At 40.7% G+C, this 23,690-nt stretch overlaps 1 protein-coding gene and 1 long non-coding RNA gene across 2 annotated transcripts; both read left to right on the top strand.

Annotated features, from left to right (window-relative positions):
* The first annotated feature begins 4,881 nt into the window (after window positions 1-4,881).
* Window positions 4,882-6,948, top strand: LOC101670441. Its single transcript, XR_001177275.2, has 4 exons — window positions 4,882-4,939; window positions 5,834-5,876; window positions 6,456-6,516; window positions 6,744-6,948. It is a non-coding gene; the product is annotated as an uncharacterized LOC101670441 (long non-coding RNA).
* Window positions 6,949-7,039: 91 nt separating this feature from the next.
* LOC101692345 (spermatogenesis-associated protein 31D1-like) lies at window positions 7,040-11,131 on the top strand. Its single transcript, XM_004778660.3, has one exon. The coding sequence runs from the start codon at window positions 7,162-7,164 to the stop codon at window positions 11,026-11,028; it is 3,867 nt and encodes a 1,288-aa protein (XP_004778717.1). The 5' UTR covers window positions 7,040-7,161; the 3' UTR covers window positions 11,029-11,131.
* The last annotated feature ends 12,559 nt before the right edge of the window (window positions 11,132-23,690 follow it).

Genomic DNA, 23,690 nt, shown 5'->3' with positions numbered 1-23,690 from the left:
GTGGTGATGCATATACTGAAAATCAAGGAATTATACATGTTAAATGGGTAAATTTTATGGTATGTGAGCTGTATTTCAATAAAGCTATTAAAATAAGTAAAGGATTTAAAAATAAATGCTTAAGGATGTTAACACATAAAGGACGAAAGTTGTCAACACATTTTTGGAAGATGTAAATCTGGTGGAGGACTGGTAACTGACTAGCAAAGCAAACAAAGTGCTGGCACATCATTCACACTGCAAAACCCAGAAGACGAGCAACCTGGTGGCACTACAGATAAAAGAAATTAGGGATTCCACGTTAGTAAACATGTTGAATTATTCTTCTTTGTTGTTTGTTTTATATTGCATATAATTTCTAAAATCTTTTTTTTTTTTTTTTTTTGAGTTGGGGTGCTCTTTGCCAGTTTTGTAAAACCTTGTTGAAATGTCAGCATGTTTCAAATGTGCAGAGTGGATCCCAGGTTTCTTGTATTGGACAGAACTCGAGACAACTGTTTTAAAGCTAGCATTGCACCCATCTGGGGTCAGAGTACGGTGGAGGTAGTAGCTTCTGGAATCAAAGTCAGAAATCTCAAAGGTTGGGTTAAATTCATTTTTTAAATGTATTTGAAAATAAAATTGTGGAAAAGTTGCATAGATGGAAAAGCCATAGATGGAAAAGTCATATACCCTTTATCCAGATGTTCCTATTAAGATTCTGACCTGTTTACAATCTCTCTCTCCTTATCTCCTCCCCTTCTCTCTATATAGGAAGACACATATACACATAGGAAAATTATGCATATATTCTTGAATAATTGAGAATATATTTCATGTATCACACACTTTCTCCCTGAATATTTCATAGTGTATTTTTTCTTTTCTTTTTAAGATTTTATTTATTTGACAGAGAGAGACATAATGAGACAGGGAACAGAAGCAGAGAGAGTGTAAGGGGAGGAAGCAGGCTTCCCGCTGAGCAGGAAGCCTGATGCAGGGCTTGATCCCAGGATCCTGGATATCATGACCTGAGCTGAAGGCAGATGCTTAATGACTAAGCCACCCAGGTGCCTCCATAGTGTATTTCTTATTAAAAAGAATGTTCTCTGACACCACAGTTATCTCCTTCAGTAAATTTCACATTGATGCAAAACTTTTAATTAATCTCCCACTCAAATTCCATTTTTATCAATTTAAGTAATGTCCTGTGTGTGTGCGTGCGTGTGTGTGTGTGTGTGTGTGTGTGTGTAAACCTCCTTACAGGAGTTAGTCTAGGATGACGTACTACATCTAGTTGCTGTGTACCTTTAGTTTCCTTTAATTGGGATCAGTTTCTCAGCCTCTTTTAGAACAAGGCCAGGTTTGAAAAATCAATTCAATGTGCCATATTTACAACTCCTTCTCGCCTGGAAATTTTTTTGGGTGGCGCTTATCTTGCTCAGATGTTAAAGGATGTTTTTATAGTTGTGAGTCCTAAGGGCCTCAGGGACAGTTAAGACCATACTTTCTATTTAAAAACAATTCCAGAAATTCAAAGATATGTCGGGGGGGGATTTTTCTTAACAAACATGTGTCCTGCAGTCAAGGGAAGGTATGTGAAGTGGGGCAGGCTAGAAGTGTACCTTCCTTTGGGAGAGACAGTGGTGAAGCTGTGGATGCAGGTTATGAGAGGAAAAGAAGGCTGTCATTACTGGCAAACACTCCTCATATGGGAAGAAAAGGACTGGGTGTCTAGGGCCAAAGAGTGATTCATCAGTGAGGGAACATAGGCCAGTCAAGTAAGGAAATGATACAGGGCTTAATTTCAACAGTTTATAATCTAAATAATGAAGCCATAAGGGTTCCAACTACTAAATGACTAGGTAGCATGGGGAGAAGAAATAAATACATATAACCATAAACAAAAATGACATTATTATTTAAAATTGGTAGAGATGACAATAAGGTATTTTGGTGAAAATTCTATGATGGTCTGAAAACATACTTTGTGTGATTTCTATAATATATTTTTAAGGTGTGTTTTGTGGTCCTCAATATGGTCCATCTTAGTGAACATTCCATGTGAACTTGAGAAATATGTCTATTTTGTGGTTGGATGAGGTATTTTATAAATGTCAATTAGAGCAAGTTGATTGATGATGTTGTTTGGGGCAACTATATCTTTACTGGTTTTCTGCCTGTGGAATCTGCCCATTTCTGACAAGGGATGTTGAAATCTCCAAAAATAACAGTGGATTCATCCATTTTTTCTTGCAATTATAGTGGTTTTTGCCTCACATATTTTGACACTATGTTTTACATGTGTACCTGTTCAGGAGTGTTCTGTCTTCTTGGGGAATTGACCTCTTTACTGTTATGTAATGCTCTTCTTTACCTATGATAATTTTCCTGTTGTGAAGTTTTCTTTGTCCAAAATAATAGAGTTACTCTTATTTTCTTTTCATTAGTGTTAGCATGATATTTTTTTTTTCTGTCTTTGTTTTTAATCTCTCTGTACTTTATATTTAAAGTGAGCATTTCATAGACAATATATAATTGGGTCTTGTTTTTTTCTGTGCTCTGACAGTCTCCTCTTTTAATTGGTGAATTTAGACCACTTCCATTTAGTGATTTTTAAATATAGTTGGATTAATATCTCTACCTTGTCCGTACTATTTGCTATTCATTATACCTATCCTTCCTTTCTTTTTTTTCCCCTGGTTTTAAACAAGCATTATATGTAATTCTATTTTCTCACTTTTGTTAGTCTATCAATTACTGTGTTTAAAAATATTTTAGTGGTTGTCCTAGAGTTTGTAATATACATTTACAAGAACTCTAAGTCCCCTTTCATATAATGGTATATAACTTCATAGATAGTGCAGCAGGAGTGTCCAATTCCTCCTGTCCTTTGTACCACTGATCCCACTCATTTCACTTATTCATGTACTATAATCACTGAACACATTATCATTATTGTTATTATTAGGTCAATTGAGAATAAGATGAATGAAAGTTTTATTTGGCCTTCATTCATTCCTTCTCTTCCTTTACTTTATGGAGATATGAGTTATTTTCCTTCTCAACAAAGAACTTCTTTTAACATTTATTCAGGGCAGGTCTGTTGCTGATGAATTCCCTGTTTTTATTTGTCTAAGTTTTATTTCTCTTTTACTTTTGCAGGATAATATCACTAGATATAAAATTTTGGATTGGTGTTTTTTTCTTTCAACAGTAAACATTTCACTCCAATCTCTTACTTTCATGGTTTATAATAATAGGTCATAATTATGTTTTTTTCATCTAGAGGTAGGGTTTCTATTTCCCTCTGGATTCCTTCATAATTTTATCCTTTGTTTTCCTATCATTTGAATATGATATGTCCAGGTATGGACTTTTTAAATATTTCCCTGCTTGGTGTACTCTGAACTTCCACAATGTGTCACTAACCTGTTATTAATTTTGGAAACTCCTTGGCCATTATTAAACATTTTTTTCTGTTCTTTCTTCTTCTGGTATTCTAATTATATATCTGTTATATAGTTTGAAACACAGTTCTTGGATATTCTAGATTTTAGCATTAAGAAAATTCTTTTTCTCTTTGTATTTCAGTTTGGAATGTTACTACTGACATATATGCAAACTCACATATTCTTTCCTTGCCTGTATGGACCTACTGATGAGTCGATCAAAGTCATTGTTCATTTGTCATACTGCTTTTTTTTTTTTTTCTAATGTTTCCTTTTGATTCTTTCATAGAATTTCCCTCTCTGGGCTTACATGCATCATCTGTTTTTATATGTTGTCTACCTTTTCCATTACAGCCCTTAACATCATAATTGTGGTTATTTTAGATTCCATGTATGATAATTCTGAAATTTGGTATATCTGAATGTGCACCTGATACTTGGTTTGTCTGATGAGTTTGCTTTTTCTTGCCTTTAGCATGCCTTGTAAGGTTTCTTTGAAAGCCAAACATGATGTACTGGGTAATCAGAACTGAAATAAAGAGACCTGTAATGTGAAGTCTTAGGTTATTCTGGTTAGGTATTGGGTATGTTTAATATTTACTGTAGCTATGCACATCAGAGGCTGCAGTTTCCTTTAGTGTCCTTGTTTTTGTCTCTCCTAGTGTCTTTAAATTTCCCTAAATCTCCCTACATAGAAACTATACCAGTGGTGCCTGGGTGGCTCAGTGGGTTAAAGCCTCTGTCTTCAGCATGGGTTATGGTCCCAGGGTCCTGGGTTCAAGCCCTGGGTCGGCTCTCTGCTCAGTGGGGAGCCAGCTCCTCCACACCCTGCCCCGCCTGCCTCTCTGCCTACTTGTGATCTTTATGTGTCAAATAAATAAATAAAATCTTGGAAAAAAAAAAGAAACTAACTATACCTTGCAGTTCTTCTTAGCTATGATCCTGTTCCTACACCAGAGATATCAATATTATAGCAAGGTGTCAGGGGAAGGGAAATGATTAATCATTCATCTTTTAATGGGCTTATATCCCTGGATTTTGATGTTCACTAGTGTTCAAAGTTTTGGCTTTTTGATCCACTCTATCAATGAGAAAGGAAGCCTAGAGAGGGCTGCTGTAGTGGGTAATTTGCCTTCTCCCATGGGTCATAATACTCTGGTAGGCTTTTCCCATTGAGTAGACTTCTGTTATGGAAAAAACTCTGGGAATATTTCACAATGTTTCCAAATGCTTACCTTTCTCTTTTCTCTCCAACACTACACTCCCCTGCCAGAAATAAGAGCATTTCCCCCTCGCTTTTTGGTAGTTCTTTACTGTAAGAACCAGGTTGGGTTGGGTCCCATGAATAATATAACCCATAAATAAATGGGGGGCCCCATTAGATTGTGACCTCAGGAGTTTCTCACTCTCATGCTAGCCCATATGCATCCTTCAGCAATTTGTCAAATGTCTGTTTAAGTGTTCCTACCAAGAGAGCAGTGATGAGCCACTAGTGCCTTCTGTTTCAGGTAAGCGAATCTTAGGTATGATTTTCTACATTGACACTCTGAAGATTTGAGGTAGTGGTTTGCCACTGTGGTTCCAAGAAATGTCATTGATTTTTAGTCTGTTCAGCATTTTGCTTCTTTCACAGACTGAAGCGATGACTCCCAGGCTTTTTAAATGTTAGATCTGGAACCAGAAGTTGCCCTTCAGAGAATGACTCTTTATTTTCCTGTACCTCTTCCCACATTTCTAAATGAAGTTTGGTAGGTCAGATAAACACCTAAAATGGGAAGTCTAAGGAAAGAATAGACATTAACTCCTCTAGGAAAGGAGATCTGATGAAGATGTGGCGAAGGATTAAGGGAAGCACTAATGTTTCCACTTGAAACACATAGTCTATTTGGGTATGGTGGTGGCTCTTGGGTAAAATCCCAAACACAATGATTCTGCAGTTCCGGATTGTGTTATTTGGAGAGTATGAGGTCTGTGTAAGAAAACAAATTTTCCCAAGTCTTGATCATGAGTCACATTCCCATGTCAAGCATCACTCAGTCAAGCCTGCCTTCACATTGGGCTGATCAGGAGAACAGTGCTGAGCCTCTGAGAAGAGACTGGGGTCTGAGCTATAGCCTAGGATACAGGGTCTACCCAAAGGGAGCACAGATGTGACTGTCGGGATTCAGTTTGTATGTCCTATCTGAATAAAGAACTTCTGAGTGAGAATATCAAGTATGGACCTCCCAGACAAAATCCTCCTTTGTTTTTCAAAATAAAACCTTAAAATTAAGAAAAGCAAGGAACACAAAGTTCTATAAATTAAAATACAGTCTTTGTGTTCTTGGATAAAGAATGTCTTCATTTCTGAGAGAAAAGTGAGAGATAAGTCCCCACCCCTCACTCTTTTCTTTTCGTTCTAGCATCAGGGCAGAGCCAAGAGGAGGAAAGGTGGGACTCTGAATGGTAAGTTCTGCCTATTCCACCTGAGCTCTCCAAGGCTCTTCCTGTCCTTTCCATGAGGGCTCAGGTCCATGATCTCTGAGGATGCCAGCTGCTAGGTACATTCCCTCTCAGAAAACAGAGGCCTCAGAGGAGAGGCTCATGGACACGCAGTCAGAATGCAAAATCCTTCTCAGAATCCCTGCTCTGACCATTACTGAGCATGAAGCAGTGATGGATCTGGGCAATGGGTGCTGCCCAATATGTAGCCATGTGAGACATTAAGAGTCAGAACTTCTGAAGTTCTGAGACTTTGTGAAAGACCTGTGACATCATGGATACTCAACTTCCTCTTTGAGGTAACCATTGACCTATGTTCCATATAAGGTGGTTTTCAGTAACACATGGGATAGATAATACATACAAAAGCCCACTGTGAATGATCAAATAATGTAAGTAGTAATATCATTGATCATGTGACCTTATATCCTAAAAATTGGTGCTCTCCAAGTCCAATCTACCAAGGATATCTTTAAAGAACACTCTATTCAGGCTTCTATAAGATCTCTCGCTTCTATATTCATTATTCTCCTGGTTTCCCAGGGTGGAAAACTTGCCAGAGAGAAGTAGGGGAGGCAAGAAAGGTGCTTTCTCTTCTGTAAAGGTGAGTAAACATAACCTTCTTCTATGTACCCCTCTTTTAAGCAGAGTCTATGTATTTTTAGATCCTCAGGGAAGCCTGGAATTGACATGGGATGGAAAATTCTCTGAGTTAGAATTTGAAAGTCTTGGGGATATTGGTGGGTGGGGGTCTACCTTTGCCAGACTAGCCAGGGTCACATATGTTTGTTCTGGTCCTGGTTACAACTTTGTATGTCCTATCTCCCTTAGCCCACTAGGCCGGCATCATGATACCATCCACTTTCATCAACTATTATGTCCAGACCCCTTCTGTGACATATGTAACAGCACAACTGCTGAGGTGAATCGGCTGCTGTTCCAGAGACCCTGGATGATGCTACTCCCTCTGTGATCCCCTTGGTTTCTACAGCTTCTGTGACTGACTCATCATTCACTTTGTCTCCCAACTTCTCTGCAGTTGCTCCAGGAGACCTAATACCAGACTCTTTGCCTGAGCCTTCCCCCCAATCCCCTCCATCTTCTCACCTAAACAACCTAACCTTTAGCTGACTTTTTCTTACCCTCACCCCTAGGTACTCTCTGCCACCAGAGCCAAAAGCCTAGGATTCTTAATTCCCAGAGAACCATTCCATATCTCTATCCCGTGCATTTCCTTCTTTCTTACCATATGATGTTCAGACAACAAGAGGCCACTTTACCTCTGAATACCACCTCCACTCTTGACCCCACCATTTCACAAAATAACCTCTTACCACACCTGTCTCAGACAAGGAAACCCAGTGATTCATTTGCTTGTCATCATGCACCACCAACTTCATCTGTTTCACCACTGCCAGACTCCCCTTTAACTTTGATTCAATCTAAATCAATTTCCATCTCACTGAAACCTGTTCCTGAGAATTCATCTCCAGATAGTCCTGGTGAGATATCTACTTATGTCCCAACAATTAGAGGTAGTGACTGTTCAAAGCCATCGAGTTCCGAATTCACCTATTGGCAGGCCCATGCCAAGAACATGTTCCTCCCCACATCATCACACTCTGATGTTCACCAAGAGCAAGTCTACCTCCATCAACCAGAAACCTGTCTCAGGAGAGAGACTGCTACTAAACACAAGGAGGCCAGTGGAATTTCTTTCCCTGGTCTTATCTTCCAGGCCCTATTGCAGAGACAAATGGAGAAGAGAATGGCTTTCCAGATTTTAGAGAAGAAAGTAAAAGAGGAGGTGCCATTTTCCAAACAAATGTGGTCAGATTACCAAAGGACATCTTTAGGGAATTTGCTGCAACCACTTGATGTACAGTTCACCACATCCTCCAATATTGGATGGAATACTGAAGGCAAACCAGAGCAGCTCTCTATTTATCAACAGCTCCTCTATGTCAAGGCTTTGGCAGAAAACTTGCATCAGAAATATAGCCAGCTCTTCTGGGGTCTTCCTTCTTTGCACAGTGAGTCCTTAGTAGCCACTCTCTTGTTTTCTAGTAGTACTTCTCCACCAGAGTCTCACTTTGTCTTATTCAATGGAATTCATAATACCTCTGCCATCAAAATACAAGCATCTCCACCACTTCCTCATTCCCAACTATTTCCTCTCCCCATTGTACACCCCCAATCCTTGCCTCAAACCTTGTCCCCATCCCAGCCTCTACCTTTCAATAAGGTGAACACCCACCCCCATTTTCAATCCTGCCTCCCCATCATACCACCTTCTTCATCCCTGATTAGGGACTGTGGAGTGTCTTTCAATAGATCCAGGAATGAATCAGACTCTCCTATCTTGACTGAAAATCAACACCTGGGATGGCACATGTTGCAGAAGCAACAGGAAAATTTGTGGGCTTTAGTCCCTGTGTTCCAGAAACCTGAAGAAACCATTTGTCCTCGAGCTCCCAACCTTCCGCTGGTTAGCCAGTCATCCCATGCCTATGTACCAGTCTCCATCCTTCCTGGCCATTTTCATATCATCTGTGAGCCCCAGGAGACAATGGAGTTACATAGCCCAAGGACGGTAATCCCACACTGGTGCCTCCATGACTGTAGAAATCTAGACTCCCTAGCAGTGTTGGAGCCTCAGCATACATTATCAGAACTCTCTCAGCAAGACAAAGGCAGACATGTTCACTCACAATTCTCTGAGTTTCAGGGCCATAGTAACAGAGATATAGCAAAGACTGAATTGAGTCTCCCTGGAAGTTTCCATGAGAGGGTCCAAACAAAGTTTCAGCTAAGGAAGGATATGAGGAGGAATCTTGGGTATATCCTAGAGAAGAGTCCAGAAGACAGGCGACAAAGGGTCTCAGAATGCTACCTAGTGAAGGGTCTGAGGGCAGACTTGGAGAAAAGTAACTGTGTGTGTCATTCAAGGAATCACTCAGGGAATGAATTATTGAATGTCTCAAGGAAGAACACAGACCAGAATCAAATGAAAAGTATTCTTAATTTACATATGAGCAAGAAGTTTTGGCAGATCACTGCGGGTAGGATTCCTATAGGTGTGTGTTATTCGTGGCTGGCTGATGACAATACATTGCCTTTTTCTGGGAGTTCCCAGACTGCTCGAGAAAACACAGATTCTAAAAAGACAATGGTGGGTAGGGTTTACGGCCAGAGCATCACTCTAGAGCATTCTTTTCTTGATCCCAGGACACAACAGGTGCTAGAGGCCCATATTATTAGATTTCGCATGAGTCAGAGGTGGGGTCTACCACTCAGGGTTCTTGAATCCATAAAATTCTATATGTTGAGAGAAGCCAAAATATGGCCTCTTCCCCAATTTGACTTTTCCTCCTCAACCATTCATATTTCTGGGGTCAATTCCAAAGTTGACTTTTTTAAACCCCTTGAGGGAAGCTCTAAACCTTTTTTGGGAAACAGGGTGAGAACAATAAAGTCAGTCCCCACTGCAGATCATCCTCTCCCCACTATGTCATCTGTGGGCAATGAAGGACAGGGGGGCCTGAAGGCATCACACTCTGACACTGACCATAAGACTGCAGAGTGTATCCAAATAGCTGAGTGGGGCAGCCAGACTTTTCAGCCCCTTACACACAGCATCAGAGCTCAAGTGCGACCCAGTGAGACTGTACCAGACAACACAAGTGGCCCAGAGGTACCCACAAGTCGAGCTGGGGCTGGACATGAGCCAGTGCATGAGAACTTGAGTTCCAGTAACAGAGTAGATATGGAACAGGGCAAGGTGATGGTCGAGAAGAATTTACAACACTTTGCCATGCCCAACCTGTCCAGGGATATATCTGACACCAAGGAGTTCTGTACCCTTCAATCCCAATCTTGGGAAATCTTGACAACCAGTGAGTTGGGAAGCTCCAAAATAATAAATGCCAACATGAATAAAGTAGAAACTGCCCTGACCACAGAACACCCCTCACCAAAAATACTGATTCCTCAAGATTCTAAACTATCAGACCTGAAAAGACAGATCCTGAGTGAGTTAAAGTTTAAACTGGAGAGTGAGGAGCATAACCAGGCTCAAGGATGTCCCACTGACATGCACCTTCCTTCAGAGAGCTTGACTTCCAAGGCTTCACTGACTCAGTCCCAGAGTGTGTGCAGCGGGGACATGGAGGCATCCCAGGTGCTGCATGTCCAACTTAAGGACAGCAGAATTAGCACGGAGGAGCAGAAGGAATCTTTGGGCTTGAAGCTGGCCTTCTGTAAGGGCCAGCCTATGAATTTCTCACAAAGAAGTGCAAAGAAAGTGAGACCTCAGGATCCCAAAGCAAGAAAATGCAGAAGTGAGGACTCAGGAGTAGGGACATCTGTAGGCAGAGAGGAGAGCCTCCATGTTGAGGACATAAAATTAAAGCATGCTTCAACTCTGTCACAGAATGAACAGTTTCCTCTTGAAAGTTACTTCAGAAAAAAGATGAGTCAATTTTCTCAGTGGATCAATTCCAAGAAAAAAATCACAGGGCATCAAGAAAGTCCCCAGCAAAAAGCCAAGTTCATGTCCACCTCAGCGCAGCACCAAGACCCAGTTGAAAGTGTGGCTACTTTTGGGAGTGATTGGCCTCCTGAAGCTCAGAATTTCACTACCATTGGGAAGGTCCTAGAAGAGAAGGAGGCACGTGGATATGAGGCCTCAAAGTTAAGCCAGCAGCAGGAGGAACTACAGGCCCAGGTAGGGCCTGACAAGAGACCTCCCTCCACATATCAGGCTCTTTCTGACCCACAACAAGAGAAACGGGCAAGTATCAAGTCCTGCAGCCAAGAAGCTGTCTGTGCTGCACAGAAATGTCCTACAAGGATCACACAGAACAGAGATAGGGTCACACAGCCCCAGAAAGCTGAAGCCTTTGAGAATCAGCTATTAAGCCAGAATCAATGCCCTTCTTCTCTGCCTTCTGGGGAGTCTGTGCCTCATCCAAGCTCCACCTGTGTGCATCAAGTATGCCAGGTCCTTTGGGCCACCAGGGGTGACCCTGATGAACGTACTGTGTTTAGCGATTTGACTCTTCTACTCAGACAGAAAATGCTTCTCCAGCACTTGCAGGGAGAAAAATTTCCCTAAAGAAATCATTCAGTCCTTATTGATAAAGGTTCACAATTTTCATGACAATATATCCTCTGATGAGAACAACCTTCAGCACAACCAAGAATATTAATCCTCCTCAATAAACATTTCTTCTAATAGAGAGTGGTGTTCTCTGTGTGCTACACTGGGACGGGGGTTGGCGCTTGCAATCAGGGAAAGGAAGCAGTGTGTTCAACTTTTTTTTTTTTAAAGATTTTTGTTTATTTATTTGACAGACAGAGATCACAAGTAGGCAGAGAGGCAGGCAGAGAGAAAGGAGAAAGCAGGCTCTCTGCCAAGCAGAGAGCCCGATGTGGGGCTCAATCCCAGGACCCTGGGATCATGACCTGAGCCGAAGGCAGAGGCCTTAACCCACTGAGCCACCCAGGTGCCCAGCAGTGTGTTCAACTATTAGTAGTTAATGCTTTTGGCTTCTACAAGTGCACCAGTCCCTTGTACAAAGCTGGACAGTGGTCTTCTCAGCTTTATCCTGGGGTCCTTTATTTGATCCTGCTCTGATATCCTGTATTTAATACATTTACTTTTTTTTTTTTTTTTATAAGAAGTATAATGTGCTTACTCTGAAAACCTTCAGGCCTTTACAAATAGAAAAGCCCTTAAAGTATAGAACTTGATTTAAACTCTCTCTCATCTCCTCCCAAACTTTGTTGGGTAAGACACTATGTCAGCTAGGCCTCACCTCCTGGAGGCTATTCAGGCCCAATAATACAGTTTCAGCATAGGAATATATGGGATAGTCGTTGAGCATGAAGAAAGTGCCCTCAGCGATGTTGTCAGGGACACTGTCCTCTTATATGGTGCCTGCCTTCCCAGACTTCCAACATTTTAGCCCAAGGGTCCAGTAATTGAGGGGTGCATTAATTATCTATTGGGGTGTAATGGATATTAACAAAATTTAGTGGGTTAAAAAATACATATATCATGGCTTTTGTGGGACAGAAATTCGGGAGAGGCCTACCTGGATTATCTGCTTCAAGGTTGCATTTAAGGTGTCAGCTGAGGCTACTACATTCTCATCTGGAGGCTTGACTGGGGAAGGACCAACTTCTGTACTCAGTCACATAGTTGCTGGCAGGATGCAGTTCCTCAACGTCTGTTGGAATGAGATCCTCAATACCTTGCTGGCTCTTGGCTGAATCTGGCTGGTTCCTTATCAAGTGGGCTTCTCCAGCATGGCAGCTTACTTCATCAAAGCAAGGAGAGAGTTTGCAAAAAAGATAGAAGTTACAATCTTTTGGAAACTAGCAATGAAAATGACGTCCTATTACCTTTCCTTTATTCTATCACTCAGAGGCAAATCACTAAGTCCAGCCTATGCTTAAGGGGAGGTGTAATTACACAAGGGTGTGAACACCACAAGTGGGGATGATTGGAATCTTCTCAGAAGTCTTCCTAATGCAAGGGTTTGTTCTTGGACAACTTCTTCAGTTTGCTGGCACAAAAGTCTCCAAACATGCCAAGTGGATCTTTGTCCTCATTCATGCCCAATCATCAAGGTCAAAATTTCTTAATGGCTAAACAAATTGGCACCTGGTAAGTAACCATCACAGAGATTGGAGCATCCAAAGGAAGGAAGGAAAGGTGACTAGAGAGGTCAAGGTAGTTTGGGTTTATCCTCAATGGTTAATGAAAATAAACCCTGAGGACCACCTGACTTACCAGTGTTCCAACTGGGGGGCGGGGAGGGAAGCTGGTATAATATGGCTCATCTGGCTCTACCACACTCTCTCTCTTTTGCCCTAGCTCCCAGACCATAGGTGTGTAGAAGTAACCTTCAGCTTCTGTAGACCTAGCCAACATTATAGAGGAAGGGAACCCTACAGGTTGCAAGGTTTAATTTCTGTTCTTGTTAATATATTTAGTATAGCACATCCATCATTTCAAATTTAATTCTCATAGCTTAAACATCAGAGAGAATGTGTCACTCAACTATTGAAAAAGGCAGTAGTACTAGGGATCTTAAAGCACATACTCCCATTTTGGGATATTTTCCACGTACCTGTGTCTTGAAGGCTCTGATGCCTGGGAACTCTGTCACACTCAGGCACCCCTGTTCTTTCTGTGATCACAGGGATCCTGAGAGCATACTGCCCCAGCTAGGATTCTGCCTGCTTCAGCACCTAGCAGTCTTTCAGACAGGGACATCCCTCACTGGAGCTGACTTCTGAACGTTCTGATTTTGTGCTCTGCTACTCACTTGCCTTAGCCTGCTGATGGAGGCTTCCCTTCCCTCCTCACCATGGTTTATCTTCCCATACATCACCTCGGATTTCCTCCTTTCCACCTCCTACCTGGCAGAACATGGTCTCTTTTCTGTTTGTAGAGTTGCAGGTACTCTTTCCTTTGATCTCCCCTTGATTTTTCAGGTGTTCAGAATAATTGGATAGCTATCTAGCTGAATTCTTGCAACCAGACAAAAGTAAGGTCTCTTACTCCTCTGCTTTCTTGGACTGCGATCTCAATGCAGCTTTCTAATACCCTCTCATAGAAGGGCAACCTGAAGGACAGAGAAGGTAATATATATTCAGTGGGCTAGTATGAAAGAGGGAGCCAGTGATGGAGAGCCCCCTTATACTGTGAGGAATTATTTGGATGTAAAAGACGGGAAATACAACTTAACTGACTTAAAAAGGAGAATCTATTGACTTAGCTACCTGAAAAAGTCTGGGAATAAAGCTGGCCTAAAGTACAAGGGTTCATGCTGGGGCTCCATCGATGTCTTCAAGATTCACTTTCTATTTCTTGGCATTTTGGACTTTCTGTCTGACTATTCTGTAGCATTAGGTGTAACTTCCAAGCTTTAATTGTAGCTACAAACAGTTGTGTTTCTCAGTAGTCCCTGTAGAAAATCTCACTGTGCCTTATTGGCTCCAGTTTTGTCACATGCCCATCCCTGACCAATCACTGTTGTCAAAAGCACAATGTCATCTTTTGACCAATCCTGAGTTATAGATCCATTCTTAAAATAGGAGTGTTTGGGAAAGACAACTCTATCTGCCCAATTACTGAGACTGAGAATGGATTTAGTTCCCTAGAGATCAATAAAGGGACTGTTTTCAGAAGGTGAGTGAATGCTAGGTATCAAAACAAAAACAGATGTCTAATCCAGACCTCTTTCTCTCCCCCATTTCTGCTTTCTTGTCCAGATTTATGTCATGACTAAAGCTTGGAGTTGCAGGAAACGCTGATTCTGAGGAGACTTAGGGATAAGAAAGAGGAGGGATGGGGTCCAGGAGACGAACCTGAAGTAGGAGGAATCATTCAGAGTCCTCAACATCCATGTGGTTAGGCCATCCAATAATCTGGTCTCTCACTGTTCACCCCTTCTCATCCTTGAGCCCTTTACTTCCATTCCAGTTTAGTTATGGCCATGTCCTAGAACTTCTCACCAGGAAAACTTCTGCCATCTGAACAGACAGTCCGACATTCCACCTGAGTTCATCCTTTCAGTTTATGCCTTCAGTATGCCAATTCGTCAACTTAGTCTGGAACTACAAGGCTTTTATACATCTCCCTGTCCATCTGACAATGGTTTGTCTTATTCCTCCCTCTCCAAGGAAAACGTCATGGTTCATCACTTAATTGCAGACCTAAAGAGCTCTTTTTTTTTTCTTTAAATTTTTATTTATTTTTAAAATTTCTTTTCAGTGTTCCAGAATTTTGTATTTATGCACCACACCCAGTGCTCCACGCAATACATGCCCTCACCACCAGCCTCACCCAACCTCCCAGCCCTTCCCGGGTCAATACCCTCATTTAGTTCCTCAGAGTCCACAGTCTCTCATGGTCTGTCTCCCCCTCCAACTTCCCCCAGCTCCCTGCTCCTCTCCATCTAAGAGCTCTACTTTTGACAGCAAAAGTCAGTTGTGTCTTTTTTAGGCCCGTATTCTAATAAAGGGGTGATACATCTAAAATAAAATCAACACAAGTAATTATGTCGATGCCACCATAAATGTTCTATAGTATTAGTCAGCTTCAATAATCCCTGAAAACAACCCATTAGTTCCTTCAGTGTTTAGTGTGCACTAGGCATTCTTCGAAGCATTAGGGGCACACCAGTGAAGGAAACAAAGCTCCCTGTTTTTAGCCAACCTCTGTGATTGTTCTTTAGTCACTTCTCTTACCTAAGTGTTCAAAACGATTTCACTTTTCTACAATTTCTCCTGTCTCCTCCCTTGTTGAGCGGATGTGCTGGACCACGGCAGGGGATTAAAAAGTCACCAGAACCGTTCATCATTAAAAAACCTCAAAAGAGTAACAAAATCAAGACGTGAACACCTATCCCTTCTTTTCTCTTTCCTTTCTATTATACTGGAAGGTTTTCCTGGGGGATCTGTCCTTGCTTCCCAACTTACAACACTTTTTTTCACTGTTTGAATATTTGGCTTAATCATCTACTTTTCTCGAAAACTGAGAACATATTTACCTCAATACAGTCTGGCACGCCAGCAGAGTTCAGAAACTCCCAGACAGAAGAGCCAGTAACGGATGGGATTCCGAAGTAGAGGTTCCTACCCGCCTTCTCTGGGGGCGGAGCCACGCACAGAGCGAGTCGCACCTGGGGGTGTGGCTACGTACGGGGTTAGCCGCACCCTGTGGCGGATCTTGTCCAGGAGGGGACTGCATCCAGGGGCGGGCTTCATCTCGGGAAAGCCACACCCAGGGGCGGTATTACCCCCAGGGTGAGCCATGCTCAGGGGCGGGCCACGTCCAGGTCCAGGCACACACGGGGCGGGGCTACGTGGAGGACGAGCCCCACCTGGGGTGGAGACTGTGTCCAGGTCAAACCGTGCCAAGAGCTGCACGACGTTCAGGACAATGCCTCGGTGGGGGCGGACCACGTCCAGAGTGAGCCCATCTACGTGCGGGGCTGAGGAGGCTGTGGTGTTTGGCTTCTTCATGGCGGCGGTGCTGTACCGTCTGACTGTTAAGCATTTTACCTCAGTCTTCTGGATCCTGTCTCCATCACTTCTGAAAATTGAGTTTTGATTTGCCTCAAAGTCAGATTTTGACAGAGAACTTCTGGGTATCGGAACGACCTTCCCTTCTGCCCAGAAGGACCCTTCCCACAGTCTGCCTTTTCCATCCTGGCTGTTGGCTCTAGAGGCCTCTCAACGCTTAAGGGCCTCAGAGAACGTGCTGAGGCTTGGGGGTGGGGCCGCGCCTGGGCCACGCGAGCGCCCTTTGCGGAGGTCACTGGATGGAACTTGCTGAGGTGATCCTAGTAATGAATAGGGTGGCGATATGGACCCCTGTTAAGACTTCACCTTGTACCAGCTGCCTGCCCTTGTACAAGAAGCCTGGCTCAGATCTCATCTATTATTTGCAGAGATAATAATATCTGACAGGGGTGGCCCTGAGACGTGGAATGAAGTGAAACATTTAGAGTCGTGTTAAGGGTGGATGTTACTGAAGGGTTTGGGGCACCTGTGGTGACCTCGTGGACTTCCGGCCCCCGGAGAGCCTAGTGCCTTGCAAGTGCCTGCACTGGTCGGGACAGTGAGACGTCAAGATGTGAGTTCAGACACTCAATTAACAGTCATCATTTCTGATTCGCGGCAGAACCCGGAACTGGAAGGATGTTCGCAGTTCGCCAGTTTTCAAACAAGCCAACAAGAGCTTCAACCACGGGGACCTAGCGGTGAGTTCAGTAGGAATGGTTTGTGGGAACCTCAGGTATAGGTCATCGAGGCATTATGGACAGGCTAGAGGCAGAGCCCTTTGTCACGCTTTGCCTGAATCAGGATAGCAGGACGCGCACCTCTCCAGCAGGCGGGACTACGTGTCTTTGACTAGACGGAAACACTCAGGTAGTTGTCTTACGTTGAGGGCATTGATGCATTCATGCCACTTTGTGTTCTGGTTCTGTGTTAGGAAGTGTCACCATGATTATCATTGTAAGCGGTGGAAGAGAATCCCAATTGTGACTAATTCTACTATTAGAAAGTATTAAATGTGAATTTGAAAGATGTGAAGCTAGAATAAACCTCATAGATTCCCACCTTCAGAACAATTCCTGTTAACTTTCTGGTTCATCTTCTTTGAGATTTTACTATGTCTACTTTAAAAAAAAAATTTATTTATTTGACAGAGATCACAAGCAGGCAGAGAGCAGGCGAGAGAGAGGAAGGGAAGCAGGCTCCCTGCCAAGCAGAGAGCTGGATGTGGGGCTCCATCCCAGGACCCTGGGATCATGACCTGAGCCGAAGGCAGAAGCTTTAACCCACTGAGCCACCCAGGTGCCCCACTATGTCTACTTTTAATACTGCTTAAATAATATATATTTTAACTGAAAAACACTATCATAAACATTTTTAAGTTATTATAAACTTTCATAACGTTTTTATGATAACATTCTTTTAAGTGGTAGAATATTCAACTGCTTTTTGTTGACATTTGGTTAGTTTCTAACTTTTGAAATTTTACTATTTTTGCTTGCCATGTTTGGTCATAATTGTACTTATTTATAAACCCTCCTGTTCCACAGAGCATCAGGCTTTACCTATGTCTGATTAACTCCGGATTCTGCCCTAGGCCAAATGCTTCTCTTTCTCCTGCTTCCTTAGATGAGTTGTGTGGTCATGTGGTTAGCTGACTCAGCAGTAGACTGTCCTCTGTCAAGCCAGTGAAACCAAATGCTTGCAACATCCTCAATATAAGATCTTACAGACTGAACCTGTTGTCTTCCTTTATCTCTAACCTTCCCTTCCCCATACAGTCCCAGTTTCAGTAGCACCTGAAAATCCAGTAAGAAACACAAGAGCCACTTTACATTCTTCCTCTTTATTGTAGCTAGGAGCTTCTTCATGGAGAAGCTGCAAAAATATGCCGTGCAGAGAAATCCTGGAACTCTCACAGTATAGTACATTCCCCAAATAGATTATAAGATCCTTCAGGTCATGAGCTATATTTTGGTAATTAATTTTATTTATATTAGTAATATATGTTCACATTTTCCTGAGTCAAAATTAAAACACTCTCATTAAAGTTAAATACCTCATTCCAAAACAAAGTGTCTCATTCCACATCAATCAATTAATTAATTCCTTTGCTACTTATATCAATATAGACTATTGGTTTCCTAGTTGATTCAGTTCAGTCTGCTACTGTCTATTTATTTTGGTGCCCAAATTGTCATTTTTAGCTGATTACCTCAGTCTGACTGCTGTGTTCTTTTGATTTATCTCAATCATTTTTTACTTTCTGACACAAAAAAGATGTTTCAAGCTGATTGTATACTTTTCCCTGCATAATCCTTCAGTTCTTGATTTCCTTAATGGAAAATGGTATTTAGAAGCCAACATCAATTATCTAGATTTGTTCATTATTATTAGGATGTTGCTGCTTGTTGGCTGTCTCAATAAATAGAGTTAAGGAATATGTATATGTATGCAGACACACACACATTCACACATTTATATATTAATTTATTTTTCTCATCTCTACATGTGTTGAAAGTTGTGAGTTCACACCAATACCTCTAGATATAATCTAAAACTACAGGGTTCATTCTAGTTTTCTCCCTTTTCTGTTTTGTAACTTCTTTTTCCAGCTATATTGGCTGGAGCTTTCTTAAATTTTAAAAAATGTTTTCAGAGAACTAGTTTTTGGTTTAATTGATTTTTCTCCACTTTTTTTGTTATGTGTTTTCTATTTCATTGATTTCTTCTCTGGCTTTTATTCTTTCTTTCTTTCTTTCTTTCTTTCTTTCTTTTTAACTTACCTTGGGTTTAATTTTCACTTCTTTTTTGTAGTTGCTTAAGGTAGAACCGAAGGTTACTGGTTTGAGACTTCTCTTATAAAGATATCTAGTGCTATGAATTTTTCTCTTAATACTGCTTTAACTACATCTTGGAAATTTCAGTGTGTTGTGTTTTGTTTTCATTCTGTTCAAAGTATTTTATTTTATTTTATTTTTTTTAAATTTTTATTTTTTATAAACATATATTTTTATCCCCAGGGGTACAGGTCTGTGAATCACCAGGTTTACACACTTCACAGCACACACCAAATCACATACCCTCCCCAATGTCCATAATCCCACCCCCTTCTCCCAAACCCCCTCCCCCCGGCAACCCTCAGTTTGTTTTGTGAGATTAAGAGTCACTTATGGTTTGTCTCCCTCCCAATCCCATCTTGTTTCATTTATTCTTCTTCTACCCACTTAAGCCTCCATGTTGCATCACCACTTCCTCATATCAGGGAGATCATATGATAGTTGTCTTTCTCTGCTTGACTTATTTCGCTAAGCATGATACGCTCTAGTTCCATCCATGTTGTTGCAAATGGCAAGATTTCATTTCTTTTGATGGCTGCATAGTATTCCATTGTGTATATATACCACATCTTCTTGATCCATTCATCTGTTGATGGACATCTAGGTTCTTTCCATAGTTTGGCTATTGTGGACATTGCTACTATAAACATTCGGGTGCATGTGTCCCTTTGGATCACTACATTTGTATCTTTAGGGTAAATACCCAATAGTGCAATTGCTGGGTCATAGGGCAGTTCTATTTTCAACATTTTGAGGAACCTCCATGCTGTTTTCCAGAGTGGCTGCACCAGCTTGCATTCCCACCAACAGTGTAGGAGGGTTCCCCTTTCTCCGCATCCTCGCCAGCATCTGTCATTTCCTGACTTGTTGATTTTAGCCATTCTGACTGGTGTGAGGTGATATCTCATTGTGGTTTTGATTTGTATTTCCCTGATGCCGAGTGATATGGAGCACTTTTTCATGTGTCTGTTAGCCATCTGGATGTCTTCTTTGCAGAAATGTCTGTTCATGTCTTCTGCCCATTTCTTGATTGGATTATTTGTTCTTTGGGTGTTGAGTTTGCTAAGTTCTTTATAGATTCTGGACACTAGTCCTTTATCTGATATGTCGTTTGCAAATATCTTCTCCCATTCTGTCAGTTGTCTTTTGATTTTGTTAACTGTTTCCTTTGCTGTGCAAAAGCTTTTGATCTTGATGAAATCCCAGTAGTTCATTTTTTCCCTTGCTTCCCTTGCCTTTTGCATTGTTCCTAGGAAGATGTTGCTGCGGCAGAGGTCGAAGAGGTTGCTGCCCGTGTTCTCCTCAAGGATTTTGATGGATTCCTTTCGTACATTGAGGTCCTTCATCCATTTTGAGTCTGTTTTTGTGTGTGGTGTAAGGAAATGGTCCAATTTCATTTTTCTGCATGTGGCTGTCCAATTTTCCCAGCACCATTTATTGAAAAGGCTGTCTTTTTTCCATTGGACATTCTTTCCTGCTTTGTCGAAGATTAGACGACCATAGATTTGAGGGTCTATTTCTGGGCTCTCTATTCTGTTCCATTGATCTATGGGTCTGTTTTTGTGCCAGTACCATGCTGTCTTGATGATGACAGCTTTGTAATAGAGCTTGAAGTCCGGAATTGTGATGCCACCAATGTTGGCTTTCTTTTTCAATATCCCTTTGGCTATTCGAGGTCTTTTCTGGTTCCATATAAATTTTAGAATTATTTGTTCCATTTCTTTGAAAAAGATGGATGGTACTTTGATAGGAATTGCATTAAATGTGTAGATTGCTTTAGGTAGCATAGACATTTTCACAATATTTATTCTTCCAATCCAGGAGCATGGAACATTTTTCCATTTCTTTGTGTCTTCCTCAATTTCTTTCATGAGTACTTTATAGTTTTCTGAGTATAGATTCTGTGTCTCTTTGGTTAGGTTTATTCCTAGGTATCTTATGGTTTTGGATGCAATTGTAAATGGGATGGACTCCTTAATATCTCTTTCTTCTGTCTTGCTGTTGGTGTAGAAAAATGCAACTGATTTCTGTGCATTGATTTTATATCCTGACACTTTACTGAATTCCTGTATAAGTTCTAGCAGTTTTGGAGTGGAGTCTTTTGGGTTTTCCACATATAGTATCATATCATCTGCGAAGAGTGATAATTTGACTTCTTCTTTGCCGATTTGGATGCCTTTAATTTCCTTTTGTTGTCTGATTGCTGAGGCTAGGACCTCTAGTACGATGTTGAATAGCAGTGGTGATAATGGACATCCCTGCCGTGTTCCTGACCTTAGCGGAAAAGCTTTCAGTTTTTCTCCATTGAGAATGATATTTGCGGTGGGTTTTTCATAGATGGCTTTGATGATATTGAGGTATGTGCCCTCTATCCCTACACTTTGAAGAGTTTTGATCAGGAAGGGATGTTGTACTTTGTCAAATGCTTTTTCAGCATCTATTGAGAGTATCATATGGTTCTTGTTCTTTCTTTTATTGATGTGTTGTATCACATTGACTGATTTGCGGATGTTGAACCAACCTTGCAGCCCTGGAATAAATCCCACTTGGTCGTGGTGAATAATCTTTTTAATGTACTGTTGAATCCTATTGGCTAGTATTTTGTTGAGTATTTTAAATTTCCCTTTTGATTTATTCTTTGGTTCATAGCTTATTTAGAAGTTTTTATTTAATTTCCAAATATTTGGTAGATTTTTCACAGATTTTTCCAATAACTGATTATAAAAAAATTCCCTGTGGTAGAAGTACATAAAAGTATGTATTTGAAGAGTTTAAATTTATTTGGTAATGAGTGTGTGTGTGATTTATGTTTCAATACAGAATGTGTTCTGTCTTGGTAAATCTTGTACATTTTTCTCTTGTGTGGAGTGTTGTATAAATGTTAATTATGTCAAATTGATTGACAGTGTGTTCAAGTATTCTATGTCCAAACTGATTTTTTATTTGTTCGGTCACTTACTTAGAGAAGGCTAATGAAATCTTTGACTATAATTGTGGATTTATCTATTTCTCCTTGAAGTGTTTTTTTTTTTTTTCTTTATATATTTTGAAACCTTGTTATTAGGTATGTCAGTGTTCTTTGTTGTGTGGGGGTGAAGTCTGTTTCTTAGCTTAGTGCTCAGGTAGTGGTTTGTCAGAGATTTTCTTAAATGACTGGGGAGAAAAGAAAGAAAGAAGAAAGAAAAGACTCCAGATTTTTTTTTTTTTTTTTGCAGATTGGCTGTGTGCTGGAGCACTCCCTTCTTGTTTTTGCTGAGCCTAAAGATTAGCTACTGGTGAAACAGTAGTGTTCTCTCAGGTCTTTTCAGTACGTTATCCTATTGTGTACATGTCTGTGGCTTCTAGATTCTCTGGTGTGTGGAAGAACTTTTCAAAGACTCCTGGAGTTCCTAGTCTACCATTTTGCATCACTTTCCTCTGCCCAGCTTTGTTTTGATTAGGATCGTTTATCTTTTTCTGTTTTGTTAAAAAACAAATTTAGACTGTTTCTTAATATTTGAAGTGTGTTTCTTATAGGCAGTGTGTAATTGGTTCTTGCTTTTTAATCCAATCTACCAGTTCCTGTTTTTTCTTAGTTTTGATTTTTTTTTTTTAAAGAAGAGAAAGAGAGATGGAGGAAGGGGCAGAGAGAGACGGAGAGAGAGAATCTTAAGCAGGCTCCCAGCCCAGTGCAGAGCCTGATGCAGGGTTTGATCCTGTAGTCCTGAGATAATAACCCTATCTGAAATTAAGAGTTGGACACCCAACTGACTGAGCCCCAGGCACCCTAAGTTTCTGACTTTTAGTGAATGTTTAAACTGGTGGTAGGTGGAATAATGGCCCCCAAGAGATGTTCATGTCCTAATCCCTGGAACATATGAATATGTTACTTTATATGATGTAAGATAATTAAGTTTTCAGGTGGAATTAAGATTGTTTATCAGCTGTCTTAAAATGGGTATATCTTGGAATGCCATGTGTGTCCAGTGTAAGTCCTTAATATCTGAGAACTTTTCCCAGCAGAAATCAGGTTGATTTGAAGACAGGAGGAGAGGCAGGAGAAATTCAAAATTTGAGAGTCTTTGATCTTCTATTGCCGGCTTTGGAAATGGGGGAAGGCAACCATGAGCTAAGGCATTCAGGTAGGTATTAGAAGCAATAACAGCCCAATAACAGCTGATAGAAAAGAAATAGACTTTGGTTCTGCAATTGTAGGAGTCTTAATTCTTCAAACAACTTGAATTAGCAAGGAAACAGTTTTAGAGTCTCCAGGAAGGAATATATCTTGCAGATCTTGGTTTTAGCCTGATGAGACTTGTACCAGACTTCTGTTGTTCATAACTATAAGAGAATTAATTTGTATTGTTTCAAGATACTAAGTTTGTTGTAATTTGTTATGGCAGCAATAGAAAACTAATGTAGGCTGTTTATGTATCATGTGATTATTGATTTAGTTGCGTTTGAATCTTTTTTTTTTTTTTTTTGCTATTCATTTGTTCTTTGTTCTTTGTGTCATTTGTAATTCTTTCATAGATTTCATCCCTTATTTATATTGAATATTTTATGTATCATTTATTAGTGGGTCTTATTAGCTCTGTGTTTTTTTTGTGGTAACTTTGTAGTTCATTATCCATATCTTTAATATATAACAGTCTATCTTAAATAATATGCCATTTCATATAGTGTCTGTCATTTTTTAGTGTTTCTCTTTTACTTGTTTTATTTTGTTGAAAATATTTGTTTAAATGTATGTCTCTCTATATTTTCCAGAAATACTTGGATACAAGTGGGTAGAAATCTAACCCAAAGTAGCTTAAATTAAAAAAAAAAAATACTCATATGAATATTTGCTAATTCCTGAACCAAAAATGTGGTCCTAAGG

The sequence above is a fragment of the Mustela putorius genome, unplaced genomic scaffold, assembly GCF_011764305.1.
Source record: "Mustela putorius furo isolate JIRA1106 unplaced genomic scaffold, ASM1176430v1.1 tig00000854_pilon_pilon_pilon, whole genome shotgun sequence".
Classification (NCBI taxonomy): Eukaryota; Metazoa; Chordata; class Mammalia; order Carnivora; family Mustelidae; genus Mustela; species Mustela putorius.
Note: the sequence above shows the minus strand (reverse complement) of the source record. Positions and strands in the feature narration are given on the sequence as shown.